This window comes from Cryphonectria parasitica, assembly GCF_011745365.1.
Source record: "Cryphonectria parasitica EP155 unplaced genomic scaffold M406scaffold_9, whole genome shotgun sequence".
Lineage (NCBI taxonomy): Eukaryota > Fungi > Ascomycota > Sordariomycetes > Diaporthales > Cryphonectriaceae > Cryphonectria > Cryphonectria parasitica.
Window position 1 is genome coordinate 2371523 of NW_024468917.1, and position 16247 is coordinate 2387769.

At 52.0% G+C, this 16247-nt stretch overlaps 4 protein-coding genes across 4 annotated transcripts; 1 reads left to right on the forward strand and 3 right to left on the reverse strand.

Moving 5' to 3' along the window:
• Positions 1-2388: 2388 nt before the first annotated feature.
• Positions 2389-4039, reverse strand: M406DRAFT_296625 (NAD(P)-binding protein; the record flags this gene model as incomplete). Its single annotated transcript, XM_040919262.1, has 3 exons — positions 3483-4039; positions 2763-3384; positions 2389-2666 (listed from the first exon to the last, which is right to left on the reverse strand). Exons 1-3 carry the CDS (start codon positions 3582-3584, stop codon positions 2389-2391), a joined length of 1002 nt encoding a protein of 333 aa, XP_040772057.1. The 5' UTR covers positions 3585-4039.
• Positions 4040-7783: 3744 nt separating this feature from the next.
• On the reverse strand, positions 7784-8744 carry M406DRAFT_358474 (uncharacterized protein). The gene is made up of 2 exons (XM_040923906.1): positions 8289-8744; positions 7784-8212 (listed from the first exon to the last, which is right to left on the reverse strand). The coding sequence occupies exons 1-2, from the start codon at positions 8580-8582 to the stop codon at positions 7967-7969; spliced, it is 540 nt and encodes a 179-aa protein (XP_040772058.1). The 5' UTR covers positions 8583-8744; the 3' UTR covers positions 7784-7966.
• A 461-nt stretch (positions 8745-9205) lies between these two features.
• Positions 9206-11407, reverse strand: M406DRAFT_296629 (cysteine desulfurase-like protein; the record flags this gene model as incomplete). The annotated part of the gene is made up of 3 exons (XM_040919263.1): positions 9206-10004; positions 10229-11052; positions 11113-11407. 3 exons carry the CDS (start codon positions 11405-11407, stop codon positions 9582-9584), a joined length of 1542 nt encoding a protein of 513 aa, XP_040772059.1. The 3' UTR covers positions 9206-9581.
• Positions 11408-12506: 1099 nt separating this feature from the next.
• On the forward strand, positions 12507-14643 carry M406DRAFT_283012 (BAR-domain-containing protein). The gene is made up of 3 exons (XM_040918498.1): positions 12507-12717; positions 12798-14112; positions 14190-14643. Exons 1-3 carry the CDS (start codon positions 12682-12684, stop codon positions 14210-14212), a joined length of 1374 nt encoding a protein of 457 aa, XP_040772060.1. The 5' UTR covers positions 12507-12681; the 3' UTR covers positions 14213-14643.
• The last annotated feature ends 1604 nt before the right edge of the window (positions 14644-16247 follow it).

Here is a 16247-nt window from a genome sequence, read left to right on the forward strand (position 1 = left end):
GTACTTTCTCGAGGATTAAGAATACGGGACGGGACGGGCAGAGAAATGGTCCTCGCCCGACAGACACACACACACACACACACACACACATGCACACGTACATACACACGCAATATGTATGTACGTAACTCTGCTGGTTGGGTTGCAACTAGACTTGCATCTGTCGCGTGACCCTCCTTTTCAATGTGCTTGCATGAGCAGCGGGAGGGAGGGTGGGCAGGGGGAACATGGGTTTGATGGAGTGTAGAAAGGCCTCCACCGCAGGTCAGGTTAGGTTTGAAGCTCATCATGCCACCATTGTCAGATTAAAACCCCTCTCTTGATTTTTTTTTTTTTAGTATTGTTGTTATTATTATTATCCTTATTTTCCAATTTCTTGGTTGTTGTTTTCTTCTTGCTTTCCGCCCCCAACGATGACTTTTAGTCCTCTTTAAGCTTTCCGCTTTCCGTCCGTCGCTGACATACATCTGAGGTAAGTTAGCTATTGGCGCAAGGAAAAAAAAGAAGAACTAAGAAAACTCGCCTCATAACACCCGAAATGGACAAGAAAGTCAATACACGAATGTAGAAAAAGAATGGGACGTTATGAGGTGAGCACTGCTTTTATCAGCTCATTGGTCCCTCCCGTTCATTGGCTTCTTTTATCATCTTCTTCATTCGTCATCATGCGCGCGAAAGAAGAACAAGAAAAAAAAATTAAATCCCTCCGGACTGGCATGTCATAAGAGGTAGTATTAGCAAGTATCGTTCGTGTGGTACTTTCGAGTACCCAGGTGGGTCAAGCATGCCCCAGCAGGCGTCGTGTGATGTTTGGACAGCAACCCTCTTATCTCGAGAAGAATGAGAGAATGCCCCCTCCCTCCTATCCTTTCCCCCCAGGCCTCCCTTCCCGAGGTTTCCAGAATTCTACGGCCGTAATGTTAGGTACCGCTCTCCTCATTGGTAAAGACCACGGAGCGAGGTAACACAAAGTTTCTCTAGCGAGCATCAGGTCAACGCTGTACCGCAGAGAGAGCTAGAACTACTGGATGAATTCCGTCACGGCCCCATAATGTGTGTAGATCAAGATGATGGATTGTTAGGATTGCATCTGTAGCCCCCCCCCCCCGGCCCGGCGCATTTGCCACAATATACCTCATCTTGAGCACATATACACGTATTCGATTTGACGCGTGGCTTGATTGGTCTTCGGTCCGCGATCAAAGGTGACACGACGCAAGAAAAAGGAACTTCAGCCGCTGCTGTGCAATACAGCCTATGATGTGAATGACCATACCCTAAGGGGGGCCGACGGGCGACGGGAATGACCTCCATAGCCACTCCTTCGTCACCCTCCATGTGGCTCTCGGTAGCCACACATTATAATGGTCTACGGAACAACTAGAGTCCGAGCCCATAGTTGACCGGAGGAGGGAGGAGGAGGAAATTCGACAGAGTCCATGGGCCGCAGTATAGCCAGTTAATTTGCTACGTACTGTTTGTGAGTTTCCTTTGCAGCCAGTCACTTTTGTGATTTGGCTGTGGCTGAGTCTTGCCCTTGGAGATGTTGCTGTCAAATGCTATAGTTTTCGTGCCTACTTGGGTGGTCAACATTAAGTCCCAAGACTGATAGTTGAGGGCTGTGAAGGGGTCAAATTCTCTTTCTTAAACAAGGATAAGAGCACAAACGATCAAGTCAAGTCAAACATGCTGAATGTGGTAGAATGAATTCCAATTCCCTGCCTTTTGTATCTGTATTTTATGTCTAAGTAGCCAAGCCATATTTTCTCGTCGCAGTAAATTCAGATGCTGAGGGAGCAAGCATAAATCTTGATCTGAGTCTGGAACCAGCAGGTTCTACCAAATAATCAACCAAAGAAAACGTTTTGAGATCCCATGGACAACCTTCGCATAGCCAAGAAAAGAGTAACAGGAAAAAGGCCAAAGAAAAAATAAGTTGATTCCAAAAGTCTAAGTATCTTTTGTGCCACAAAAGTTGCCACCCCCCACAGACCGAAAATTAGATCATCTGGCTGAAATACTTGACAACAAACTTAGGACTTCCGGTCAGAAAACAAATGACCTTTGTAATAGAAAGACAACCAACATTCCTGAAACAGGAATGACACATTGAGTCCAAGGAAGAGAAGCGCAAAGACAACGAGACAGAAAGAAATTGTGAAGGTGAGGGGAGGCGGGGGCGAGGGGAGGGAGGGGTGCATATATGTGCCAAAGAGCAACAACTGAACATCAAGGCCACAACAAACCATACAAGAGAGGTCGAATATTCCAACGCTATGCAATGAAGCATGACCCAGTCTAAAGGCCAACAACAAGAAGTAAAATCCCCCACCACAAACCCATTGTTACAGATCCATATCGATCTCAGTCTGAGAGCTTTCGAGCCCACTAGTGAAGCTGCATGGCATTGGAGCCCATATGATGCTGGTTCTGTTGAGGTGCAGCCAGCGCCCGCCTCGCCCAATCTCGGAACCTCACTGGCCTGACCTCCACACCTCCGTTTTGAGCAATCAGGTCGTTGATATTAGATCTCCCGAAGGTATAGCGGCCGTCCGCTGTGGCACGGAGCCGCTGGAAGTAGAACCAGCGGTTGAAGTCGTGCTCGAGCCAGTAATCGAGGTGGGCCTGGATGTTTCGGTATTCATGGTTGACCAGGTTGAACGGCACTAAAGAGAGAGGGGAGTTTTAATTATGAAGCAGAATTTATAGGGACTTATACCTGCGTAGAAGATAGAAAATCAAGATGGCCTGGTGGGGCTTACCTCGTCTTGCGGAGCTGCACTCGCGCACGATCTCCGTGACGGTCATGTGGTCCCCTCGCATCCTGAGCTCTCTCGGCCAGTGCTCGGGTCCAATCTCGATAGCCGCCGCCACGAAGCGCGCAACATCGTAGATAGAGGTCATCGAGATATCGATGGGTCTTCCCTGCGCGGTATGGGCCACGACCTCAGCCGTTGCGGCATCCACGTTGAGCAGGTAGTCGCCCGGGTTCTGCACGCCCTCGCCCGCGCCCAGGCTCAGCGTGGCCAGGCCGCCAGAAGCGAATCGCTCGTAGAAAATACCACAGGAGAACACGGTGTATCGCATTCCATGGTGTGTGGATGTCGACTGTGACCACTGGTCTAGCAGGCGCAGGGCAGCCACTGAGCCGCGGTCGAGGGGGTCGTCAGAAGTGGGCCGCTGCGCCAGGGCCCCTTCGAACTCTGACGGCACAAAGGTGCGGACCTGTGCGTGGCGGGCGGCATCGATGAGGTTGAGCTGCGATTCTCCCGGTATCGTCGAGATGACCAGGTCCACACCCCGCAGGGTGTATCGTAGTTGCTGTACGTCGGCGTAGTTGACGACTGCCTGCTGGACGCCCAAGTCATCGAACTCTGGGTGCAGCTGTTGGTTGAAAAGCAATCTTGTCGTCAGCATCTGCCTCCTCTGACAAAAACCTGGGCTCTCTTGGGTTTGCTAAGGCGGATGCTCCAAGCGCTTACCTGAGTGGATAATACCAGCACAGCATCGGTACTCTGTGTTATTTCCCGGGCAAGGATGTAGGCGAGACCGCCTCCGCCAGCAATAGCGATATGCATGGTCATGGTTGGTTCCGCTAATTTCTTTTTATCAAGATGCCATTGACCTTTGGTCGTCCATGTCTACCCGGACCAGGCCCGAGTAAATAAATGATTGCCGGAAGCTTGAGGCCAAATAATCTCGTTGCCTTGGACTGCCTCGCCTCCAAGACTTGTGCTATAATGTGCCTGGTGGGACCTGATGGAGGAAGGAGAAGAAAATTAAGACCTTTTGGGTCAATAATAGCAGGACGTCGATAGAATGAGCGAATGGTTTTTCGGCAAATACAGCCTCCTTCGGAGGACAATACATACCCTGGCACTGAGCACCCCCTCCCCCAGGTATGCCTGACTCAGGGGCTGTGAGCGCCGTGAGTGGTTGAGGTGGAAAGGGCAGGCAAGTAGCCTGGTGTGGTCGCAAGGAAATTTGCTACTACCCTGTGTCATCGGCCTCGGTGTGTGTGTTGCGTGCGTGCGTGCGTGCGTGCGTGTGCGTGAGTGTGGATGACATGAGGATTCCAGGAATCTGGTGGCATGCGGTCTTCGTATAGGTCCATGTAAAATAAAGTACACCATACCGCAGACCCCTTGGCTCTCCTGCACGGTAACAGCCCAATGAACAGACACTAGTCAAGCCATGTCATAGACGGAGAGAGCTTGACTGCATATCAATGATCCTTCGGGGGTGGAGCAGTTGCGCGGAGATCTTAGCAAGCCTCATAGGGCTGAGAACGAGCCCGTGAGTTGCATGCAGATCGACCGCATAAGCCCGCGTCCCTCAGCACTAGCACAAGCGGACACGGCAACGGGCCAACCCTTTGGAATTCACTCCCATCCCACGCTCTTACCACACCGGTACTTTCTTTCCCCCTCCCTCTTTACCTCTTCTGAATCGCTAGAAACGGAAGCCCCGTGGCAGGCTATGAACGAAGCTCGATTGGAATGCCTAGGACCATCGGCTCCTCCCTACTTTTGTGGGTGCCCGAGGTACGGACATCGGCACTGACCGAGATGCGGCCAGTATCCAGACCACACCCACACACCCACACACACACACACACATACAGACACGCCCTGGGAGGGATGATGATTATGGGATGGAAGAGAACCCGAAAAGATGATCGCACAGGAAGTTCGGAACCAAGCGAGGTTGGCAACGCTCGGGTCCAACGGATCCACCACCACTCTTGTTCCAGGGGTTTGTTGCATCAAAGTGAACGAAGGGGTACGAAACACGGGAATGAGAATGACGGAAGACCCGCGTCGCCCCGCCTAGGACTAAGGAAAGAAGCGGTCTTGTACCCAAAACCAGAGAGGTAAATTGAGCAATCTCACCTGGTCCCTCAATGAGTGTACATCCAAGGAGATATATGAAGGCAACAACAAGAAGATCTGTACCATGGTTCTGATCCAACCAGAGATCTTGAAACAGACAGAATCAGCCACGGCCATGTGCCCTGCATCGGCTTTCCTCGATGTCACAAACCTTGGAAGAGAGGTAGGGGGAGGGGTTGACAAGACAGGTGACAATATACCAGGGCAGGGGGGAAGATCCGAGGCTGCGGAGCCCAACGTACCAGAAGATGGTAACGCACACCGACACAGACCTGTCATGCTGCAAGGTGCAGGCAGGATCACATTGGCAAGGAAGGGTTAGCAAGTGTGTGTGTGTGTGTGTGCGTGAGAGCGAGAGACAAAGCCTCGTTGGACCCATCTCGACATGACCGGATCAGGAACTCTAAGCCGCCCGCCGTTGCGGTGGAGGCTAGCCGGCCCGTTGACTCGATTGTACCGTACGGGGACAATAAGAAGACGAGAAAGAAAAGGGAAAAATGAGAAAAAAGAGAAAACAGAAGCGCATATCCTCATCGAGTCCTGCCAGGGTGAAAAGGGTGGTAAGAGAGAGAGACAGGAGAGGCTCTCGCAGCTGTGCCATTGGAGGGGTTTGTGGTTGGTGTGATTATGCCTTGCAGGTGTGGATCACACTCTGTGATCACCGGTTCAGCCCTAGGATACCAACAAATGCATGTCCTAGACTCGATATGGTGATCTTGTGAGCATCTGGTGGACACTTGGGGGCCAATTCGATGGTTCAGGAGAGCGATGCAACATTCTCGGGAAGCTCGTTACACCGTAGTGGCGCTATCGTCGCTACATGAGGTGACGTTGGAAAGCAGTGTGGCTGGTAAGCGTGGCTGGACGAGGAAAGAGCGACTGGCCTGTGGCTGTGGCTTTGGATTTGACTGCCTGTCAAGTGGCACAGTGTCAGAATGTTAGTGCAGTAGAATAGTAATCGTACCCAAGCACGCCAGCGCAAGGTTACAACCACCCTGCAGATAAATCAGCGCCATTTTCAACAGCATAGCATGTCGGAATGAATTCTCTCTCCAAAAAGAATGTCTCATCCAATCTCTGATTTTTAATTCGTGCTTCTACGATACTCTCGCTTCTCAAACTATAAATTCTCATTTGGTCTTGGCAGGGTGTGGCCATGTAGACAAGAGCCATTTAATTTCGGAGTGAACGTTGCCTCCCCGATAAGCCAGCCAACCTGCATGAGATGATGCCCACTGTGGCGAGTTATCTTTGTTCTCTGGAGAACCGTAGTAGCAGCCCACCAAGGTGATGCAGATGATCGTCTGTCGGGCAGCAGAGCTCATTTCCATTATACGACGCCAGCGTTTCCTAGCACCCTACCAGACCTTCATTCTGCGCCCGGCGAAAGGAAAAGACGCTTTTGATGAATCGTCCAGACAGACAAACGGACAACGTCTGGCCGATCCCATGTAGCTCGAAATCTCGAGGCCCAGTCTTGAAAGCATTCACCAAATCCAATCCTGGCGCAGCCAAAATACGGCATGCGGATGGTTGCAACCCACACGCCCCCCTCCCTATCCGAAGGAGGGGGAAAACAAACGGAAACAAAAAGGACGTACCGTAGTAGAAAGGATCGCGGAACAAGGTCAAGAGGCAGAAGACAGAAGGCAGAAAGCGAGGCTCAATCTCAAACCGGCGTCGTCATTTGCCCATCATCATCATCATCATCATCATCATCACCGGCACGATTGAAGCGAACACCCCCCCCCCCGGCTTTCAACGGCCCGCAAGACGTGCCGAGCCCTTCTCTCTCTCGCGCAAACACCGTGCGAGATTGTCACGTTTCATTGGGTTGCTTGCCCCTGGTCAAGGTCGCCAAAACGCCCAAAACGACAAGCAGCAACATCATCTCGCACAGATACACACACCGAACCCAGCAGCATTAACGATCCTCGGGACCGAAGGGGCGCGGGTCAAGGCTCTTGAGACGAGGGTACCCGCGTCTCATACGACTACGTACAGACATGCACATAGGTACATATATACAAGGTCGTAAGCAGGATTCTGCCCTCGGAAGGATGCTAGAGAGACTCGAGCACTCCACAATCAAGGCGGGCCGCAGCGACTCGCAAGGAACCGGATCCTCCGGGCCCTGGCTAAGAAGTAAGTTAGACTGCCAAATGCAGAAGGACTTTTTTCTTTCTCCCCTCCCCCCCCTTGTTTCCTATTTTAATGTCCCCTTGTCTCCTTTGCTTCCTCCTCCCCAGATCGGGAATCGATGCGGCGAAGTCAGTGATTGCCTGACTTGATTTTGTTCCTGAAGGAACAGGCAACACTGCCGGCCCGGGACAAGGCAGGCAATAGACCAACAACAACAATCTTTTGTGTACGCACGAGCTTGATGTTGCATCAGGCATCCGTTGGTGGGATAAGAACTGCGTGCATGTTTGTCACCGGTGACTAAGAGGCTAAAGTTGCGAAGGAACACGTCGGTCTAGGTTGTCTAAATATTAGGCCGCTCTCTCAACCTAAGTAGATTGCTACAGCAATTTTATTATTGGTTGGAAAGAGGTGTGGTGGCTTTGGTGGGGGAGGGAAATCGCAGGGCATCCTAATAGTCTCGCAAACTTGGGCATATCCTTCTCGGACTTAGATCACAAATGAATACCTATTGTGCCTCGGGAAATAAACAAAGTGGGATAAAATGGGCCAATATTCCCCACGAGGCTTGGCTATTCAGCGGGAAGGATTCATAAGAAACGGAATACTCGGGTGAACCCTCCCACTCGCCAGGTTAGGCAAGTCATTCTGACAGGTGTGGATTGTACGACTCATCACGAAGCATGAGAGGAATAGCCAGTATCATTTGGTCACGCCAAGGCCACACAGAACGAAAAGATAAATCACATGAGAAAGAAGAAGTGTGCATTATCTGTCTATGTAGTCGCAAGCGCCTTCTCAATTAAGCGGTGTCCACCTGCTGAAGCTGCAAGTCCTCGTCCTTCCATTCGGGGGTATCAAAACTGGAGAGTGCCTTCCCATCGCCCTGAATTATTTATGTCATCATCAAGCTTTCCCTTGTGGTGGTTGCCTTAGTGGGCACCAGCCTCAGCCTGCTTCTGAATATCGGCCTCAGCACCACGCTGCTGGGTCTTGCCAGTATCGTGCTGCTTCTGGTACTCAGCCTCGGCGGCCTTGTTGCCCGTCAGGCCGGCGACAGCCCCACCAATAGTACCGGTGGCACGGTCAGCAATGCCGGAGCCGAGATCAGACAGCTGACCACGGGCCTCCTGCTCCTGACCCTCGAGGTTCTGCTGGCGGCCTGTCTGCTTGAGGTCCTGTAGAATGAGTCAAACGTTAGCATATTGTAGCGAGCAGGTAAAAGAGGGGTTGGGAAAGAGAAGGTCTTCTCACCTCAGAGCCAATCAGTCCTCCAACAGTCTCCTTGGCGCTGCCCACGGTCTGGTTCCACGAGCCTGCGCTGCGGTCGGAGTTGTCCTTGGCAACGCCTGAGGTAGAAACGGTGGCGCCTGGCAGCTTGACGGCGGCGTGGGAGGCATCGTGCTCGGCCTGCGCCTTGTCCTGCTTGGCCTCGCCCTGGTTCTTGTCACCATTGGATCCAGTCAGCGAGCCTAAGGCAGACTGAACGGTGCCGGTGACGGAGTCGACGGCAGCCTTGAGGGAGGAGGTGTTGTCGTTGGTAGACATTTTTGTTGTGTTTGGAAGGTTTTTGTGGGGGGTTTGGTGGTTTATTGAAGGGTTGTGGTTGTAAAGTGTGTTTGAGTTGTTTTAGTTGTTGTTGATTGTACAACGCCAACAGTCCCTTTCAGAAGGGAAGAACAGCCATTTAAATAATCCAGAACCCCTCCCCTGATTCACATGTTCCGTCACTGCCTCTTGCACTTTCGTGAATTAACCCCGCCAACAGGCTGAAGAAGGCGCAAACGCGTCTCACAGTTAGGCGGGGTCTGGCCTATGACATCACGTCGGACAACAAAAGGGAGAGGTAGCCGCGATGACATCACTTGCCATCCGAACCACCGCACCAGCGCAACCCAGACCGCGCCAGAAATAGCCTCGTGCTTGCCATTCGATTGGTTGGCCTCATACGTAATAAGATCTGTGCGAGGCGTTAGGAAAATGAGGAAGAACTGGCGTGATCACTTTGCCTCCTTGTCCACATGGTCTATTCAAGTACCTTAGTGCGCCATCATGCCTGTCACGGAGGGCATCGTCTGGAGCCATCAGGCATACAGATTTTCTCTTGCTGCCAAAACTGCCCTGGCACGTGCTTAGATATGATTCACAGGACCCGCAATATCACGAATACGCACAGGTAGGACATGTCATGTTGAATCCGTAACTACCTTGACTGTGAAAACGATGCCCATACTTGCAAACGAGCTGAATGATGGAAAGTCCAGAGTGACGTTGGTATCCCTTTCCCCCAATATACAAATTGCCATGACGCCGACAAGTAGAAAAGCAAGCCCGTCAAGAGAAGGTCGCCCGCCTTCCGCCTTCCGCCTTCCCCCTAAAACTAATATAAGAACCGGAGGTGATGGTGCTTGACCGTACAATATGATTTACAAAGAGCAGTTGGACAATGACGGTCCCTTTTTTAGCCCACGTGTGTGATGGGTGGGTTCACGTGTATCCATCACGACCAGTGGCTGATATCATCGTCTTCTGACCGTCTTGATGAACTCAGTGTTGGCTCCACTGGATGGTGTTGAGGTCGATGCCCTCCTGCACCAGCTCCCATAGGGGACTCAGCTCTCGAAGAAACGTGACACGTTCTTGCACTGCCTTCAAAACGTAGTCGATCTCCCGCTCTGTGGTGAATCGGCCAATACCAAAGCGGATACTGGAGTGGGCGCTCTCGTCACTGTTGCCAAGAGCTCGCAAGACATAGCTGGGCTCGAGAGACGCAGACGTGCAGGCGCTTCCCGAAGACAGGGCAATGTCTTTCAAGGCCATGAGGAGCGACTCGCCCTCAACATAAGCGAATGAAACGTTGACGCAACCAGGATAGAATGACTTGGAGTCGCCGTTCTGGCTCGTGTGCTCGAGCGACAGGAGGCCATTGAGAAGTCGGTCAGAGAGATACTTGATCCTCTTGGAGTCGTACTGGCAAGAGTGTTATGTTAATAAGTATTCGTAAAAAGAGAAACGTTGTAACTGGTAAATGATGTGAGGAGGGTCCATAATCAGGTAAACAAGAATGCTATCGGATCAACATGAAATTCCTTGTCACGGGAATTCAGAAAGCCATGCAAGTAGAGCAGATCATCAGGTGGAAGAGGTTGAGTTTGACAAAAGGCTGATGAAAACATTGCAATCGATTGACTTACCGGCATCTCCTCCTTGGCAATGCGGCAGGCCTCACCAAATCCGACGACCAGAGGCGGCGCCAAGGTACCGCTCCTCAAGCCTCTCTCTTGACCACCTCCGCTGATGATAGGGTCAATCCTCACACGAGGCCGTCTACGGACATAACAGGCACCGATGCCCTTGGGACCATAGATCTTGTGGGAGGAGATAGACATGAGGTCGATGTTCATGGCGTTGACGTCCAGCGGTATCTTTCCAACAGCCTGGGCAGCATCGGTGTGGAAGAATACCTTGTTCTGCCGGCACATCTTGCCAATCTCCTCGATCGGCTGGATGACACCGATCTCATTGTTGACGGCCATGATGCTCACCAGGGCCGTCTCGGGCTTGATGGCAGCTCTGAGCTCGTCCAGGTTAACCAAGCCGTTGTTCTGGACTGGCAAGTACGTGACCTCGAACCCCTCGTCTTGTAGATGCCTGCAGCTGTCCAGGACACACTTGTGCTCCGTCTGCGTTGTGATGAGATGTCTCTTCTTGCCAGACCGTCCAAAGAACCTAGCAACCCCCTTGATACTCATATTATTGCTCTCAGTAGCGCCACTGGTAAAAATGATCTCCTTGGGGTCGGCGCCTATCAGTGTGGCAATATGTTGTCGTGCCTCCTCAACTGCCTTCTCGCTCTCCCAGCCGTAGGCATGTGTCCGCGAGTGGGGATTGCCGAATACTCCAGTGTAGTAAGGGAGCATAGCGTCCAAAACGCGTGGATCGACAGGCGTCGTTGCCTGCATATCGAGGTAGATTGGTCTCTGGCCCTCGTCCATCAGCGAAGCTTCTTTTAGGACATCTGTAAACCTGTCAGCATCTCCTAACACCAACCACTCTCTCGATGAGAGGTTGTTCGCACCTGCCATAGGGCTGACGAGCATATCACCCTGCTTCTGCCCGCTCATAGCCAGGCCCGACTTCTGCAGAACCTCCCTATCCAAATGTATGGCGGTCTCGATCTTGGGCTCTGCAACCTGGGCATGATCCCTCTTTGACTCTGAGACGTAGCCTCTCCGCGACGCAGCTTGCGTATGTGGGAGAGAGGTCGCCACCCGGGATGTCTGTGACGCTCTGCGCAGCGATGCTGATAACGACGGTTGTTTAGAGGCCAGGCGGGATGCCTGCCTGAGTGCAGAGGGTCCAATGCTGGCCATTCTGACTGCGATGGTGCGATGCTGGAATATGAAGCCTATTGTTGAGGTGGAGGCTGAGGTTGAAAGCGGAAGAGGGGCTTCAAGAAGGTTGGCTGGAACTTTTTTTTTAGTTGACCTATTGATGATTAATTACAAAACAATTGCGGAGGGGCGCTGAATACGCCGTACCCGTGTCGGTATAGACTCTGATTGGTTAGTTTAGCAGCCTATGCCCCGCTTTCTTCACCCCAGCACGGGCTTTGTATAGCCCGCACGGTCTTTGGCCTGCCTATGGCATGTGCTTCTGATGTGCTGCTGGCAGAAGAATTGTAAAATAGCCCAGACACCACTTGGCATATGTGCATAGATAGAGAGAATAAAAGAGGGCAAAAGATAATAGTAATGCCAATATCATGCCCGTATCTTGTATGCTTTTCATTAATCCGGTGAGCAGCTTACACGGACATTTCGCGGCCTGAACAAGCCACTGTGCTGGTATGTTGTACAGGGCCAACGCCACTGTGGGCTAACTGCAACTGCTGCAGTACTACTATGGAGCTGGCCGCGAGCCCATGACGTAAACCCCGCTCACAAGCCTTTTCGGGGGGGTCCTGCAGCCGCCAAGGAACGCTGGATCCAGCTGAATGAGGGAATGCTTCGGCACCACAAAGAACTTGAACGAGCACCTCGGGCCTATCTGAAAACCGCCATCCTCACTGTCCAAGTCGCGCCAACAGCACCGTGAGCAGTCGCCAACCTCAAACACTTTGACCACCTAACAGTTCAGCATACACATCCAGCAGCGACACCCTACAAACAAGACCTTACAACATTCCGGATCTTGCGTCCTATCGGCCCCACGACCTCACTTGATTGATCCCGGCAATAATCGGATCGGCTGGCACTGCCACTGGACCTCGAACTTGGCCGCGATTGACCTCAGCGCAAGCGCAAGCGGACGTGGACAGTGGTGATGCGCAGCGGGCTTGATTACTTGGCAACGAAAGCGAGCTGACCGCACTCGTCTTGTACACAGCCACATCGTTACAGCAGACCTAGAGCCAGATCCTCCTGGAGTACTCGGAGTTACAGACTATCTATCTTTACTCCTCCATCCATCCTCCTCCTTCAGCTTTGTGACCAGCCGCCACCGCCCTGCTTGAGCCATTTTCGACCCTCCTAAATCCTACAGTCCCAGTCATCGCCATCCTCCTGTGCGGTGAAACCCCTTCATAAACAGACAGACGAGCGGAACCTCGTGCTCGGCACGCATTGCGCAACACGACTGAGGCAAGATGAGCTTCCGAGGGTTTTCAAAGAGTATATCGCGGGTAGGTCATCGCTAGGGAGGAGGGGCGGTTGGATGTGGTGGCATTTGACTTTATGTCGGGGATCTGACATGTCATGATAGGCACCGCAGCAGTTCAAGTCCAAATTCAACATCGGCGAGCACACAAAAGATGCCGTCTTCATTGACGCGGAACGGCGCTTTCAAGAGCTGGAGACCGAGACCAAGAAGCTCCACGATGACAGCAAGAGGTACTTCGATGCCATCAACAACATGCTCAACCACCAGATCGAATTCTCCAAAGCCATGACCGAGATATACAAACCCATCAGCGGCAGAATGTCAGACCCAGACTCTCTCGTCATTAGGAGCAACCCCGAAGGCGTTCAGGCTTGCGAGGAGTACGAGGCCGTCGTGAAAGACCTGCAAGAGACACTAGCACCTGAGTTGGAAATGATCGAGAGTAGGGTGATTCGACCTGCCAACGAGCTGCTGGACGTCATCAAGATCATCCGTAAGCAGCTGGTCAAGCGAGAGCACAAGCAGCTAGACTACGATCGACACCGGGCGACCCTGAAGAAGCTGCAGGATAAGAAGGAGAAGTCCATGAAGGACGAGAAGGCCACGTGGAAGGCCGAGGGGGACGTGGAGCAGGCCACACAGGAGTACAACTACTTTAACGACCTGCTGAAGGATGAGTTGCCCAAGTTGTTCGTCCTGGAGAGGGAGTTTATCCAACCCCTCTTCCAGTCGTTCTACTATATGCAGCTCAACATTTTTTACACGCTCCACGAGAAGATGCAGGCCTGTGATATCGGCTATTTCGACCTCACACGAGATATTGAGGAAGCCTTCTTCGCCAAGCGTGGCGACGTCCAGGAGCAGGCCGAGAAGCTCTCGATTGTCAAGTTCAAGACAACCGGGCAGAAGAGGCCTCCTAAATACCAGCCAAAGCCCGCCCTTGGAAGTTCCACGCAGCCAGCAGGTCTGCTCACCCAGGGGACCGGTTCAGAGGACGACAGCACTGCGCCCTCAGAAGCTCCGTCAACATCTGCCTCGTTAGCTTCACCCCTCGCCATGAGGGCGAAGCCTTCTCCCCAGGTGGGGTACCATGCGCACTCCAACAGCGTCGAGAGTCATCCTCCGCCACCATACTCGCCGGGATTGTCGTCCCCTCCTTTGACGAGCCCCAAGCCCGGGTCTCTGGCCGCCGCAGCTGCTGCCAAGGCCAAGCCTCCACCACCGAAGCCCAAGCCCAGCAGGCTGAGTGGTGCTCCGACTACTGTGGAGACGGTGACAGCCCTTTACGACTACTCCGCGCAGGCGGAAGGCGATTTGAGCTTCCGGGCTGGGGACGTCATCGAGATTGTGAGCAGGACGCAGAACGATAACGAGTGGTGGACTGGCAAGCTGCATGGCAAGTCTGGGCAATTTCCAGGTCAGTATTGGTATACCAATTCATTCCTTTCTGGAAATCAACGTGAGACGGTAGATTCTGACGGATTCTGTTCGCAGGCAACTATGTCAAGCTCAACTGAGCAGCCACGCACTGTCACAGTTCTTGAGGCACCTGGCCGCGTTGGCCTCATGTAGGAGAAACACGTGCGTCGCACATTGGGAGACGATGGGGCTCTAGATCGGTCGTTTACCTGGAGTAGAAAGGTTTTAGCATACAGGGTCTCGCGGATACCCATATGGACAGTGTTTTTTTATCGAAAGGGGTCCCTGAATTTGGCGTTGGCAAGGATGATAAGGAGTGTCTATTCCTGTTTGTACTTGCCTAATGTATGTGTATTTTCTTTAGATCTGGGAGAGAGTTGAGTGGTAGGCTGGATCTGGCAGATGGGACGAGACTCTGGGCTCAGTCTATCGCCTCGATCCGAAGAAAGGCACTACTACTATCATCAAACCACTCTCCAAAGTTACCGGTCCAGTGCGAAGTAGAGTTTTGAAACAGTCACACTACTACATCCCTGATACTCATCATTCCATTGTGAGAAGGTACGTGTGCTCGGATCCAATCAGATAAATGGTTTGTCCCTGATGCAAGAGTTTTTTTTTGGTTGTTCATTGCCACTATGGAATTTTATAGAATCATAGCTTGAACCTGGCCCGCGGTGCCTTACACGACTGTGAAAGGAGAGCAAAATTATTTCAAGATCCACCTGCCCTTGCAATGCTGAACGGAGGTATAGCAGAGAGCGTGCGATGTTGTCAACCCTAATCAGGCGGCTGTTAGGACATCTAGCAAAGGAAACTCATGCAAGTTGAGATGGTCTTGGTGGCCAGTAAGACTACAGGCTATGAACACTTTCCAAATCGATCGCCTCGCCCCTGTTTAACACGACATTGACAATAAAACCTTATGGTAAGACTCCTGACTGGCATCCACCCCGTGTCTGTCACGTCCCCTTCCCGTCATGCCGGGCCCCCGACTAATGCTGCTCTCCGTAATCCATCAACACTAGGGAAGATCTATCCGAAGGCGGGGAGGGGAAGCGGACAGCCCCCCCCGGGGGGTGGGCTTGCAGCAGGAGCACGGTTGGTCAGTATCTGGGTAAGCAAATTCCGGGCCCCATCTTTTCTTTCGCACATTAGTTCCCTTTTCCTGTGCCTGTAAACTAGTGTACTTTCTTTTTCGGCATTCCTGCATTTTTGGGAGGGTGTTCTTCCGGCGAAACATTCTAGGTCAGCAGACCCATCCATAACCACGGGAGTGTCTTGCCAAAGGAGGGTCACGCGAGGCCCCTTGTGAGTGAGCAAGTGGTGTTCGAGAGTATGGTAAGTGTCAGCAAGGACTCGACTTGTTGTCAAGGCAGACTCTTGTCCGTTTTTCGATTTCCGTTAGTCTAGGCTGTCGAGCTTTTAACCGGTTCCATTCTATCGCAGGACTACTACTACGTTTACTATTCACACTATCACTCTGATTTATGGGGACCGGTTGGAAAAGATTTAACGCGACAGCGTAGGAACGCTCTACATATATAGTGAGTAATGATGTATCAAGCATTGTGGCCTAGATCCAATGTCTAAAACGGCACTTTTTGATGAGCACTAGATCCTTCATGTTGGGGGTTTGGTAATTAGAAAGATACTTCAAATCGTCTCGGGGTGGCCACTTCCAAGACATATCCTAAAAAAAACCAAGGCAAGACATCATATCCAAAAAGTGTCACGACCAAGAGAGAGAGACACACACACAGAGAGAGAGAGAGAGCTTGTTACCTTCTCAATGCGCAACGGCGCACTGCAACGATAACCCACACAATCTTACACACACATGAAGCCAATTCCGGTCATGGGATTCCCCTCCACTGTGAGGTTGGGGCTGTTAAAAAGCCTTGGACAGGGATTTGGGCTTACATGCATTGGTGAGATGGATCTAAGGATGTCTAGCTACCTACCCCGGGTGGGAAGAAGGGCTTTCCCTTTGTCTGGCTGCCGTTGCTTGCTGGCGAGTAGATGGTTTCAGACGAAGCTTATGGCCACCGCTAGCACCAAGCCATGTGTGCAAGTCCACGTTTCGAAACAAAACACGTTTTCCCCCTCCTAGCCCCAGGGAAAAGAGAGTGT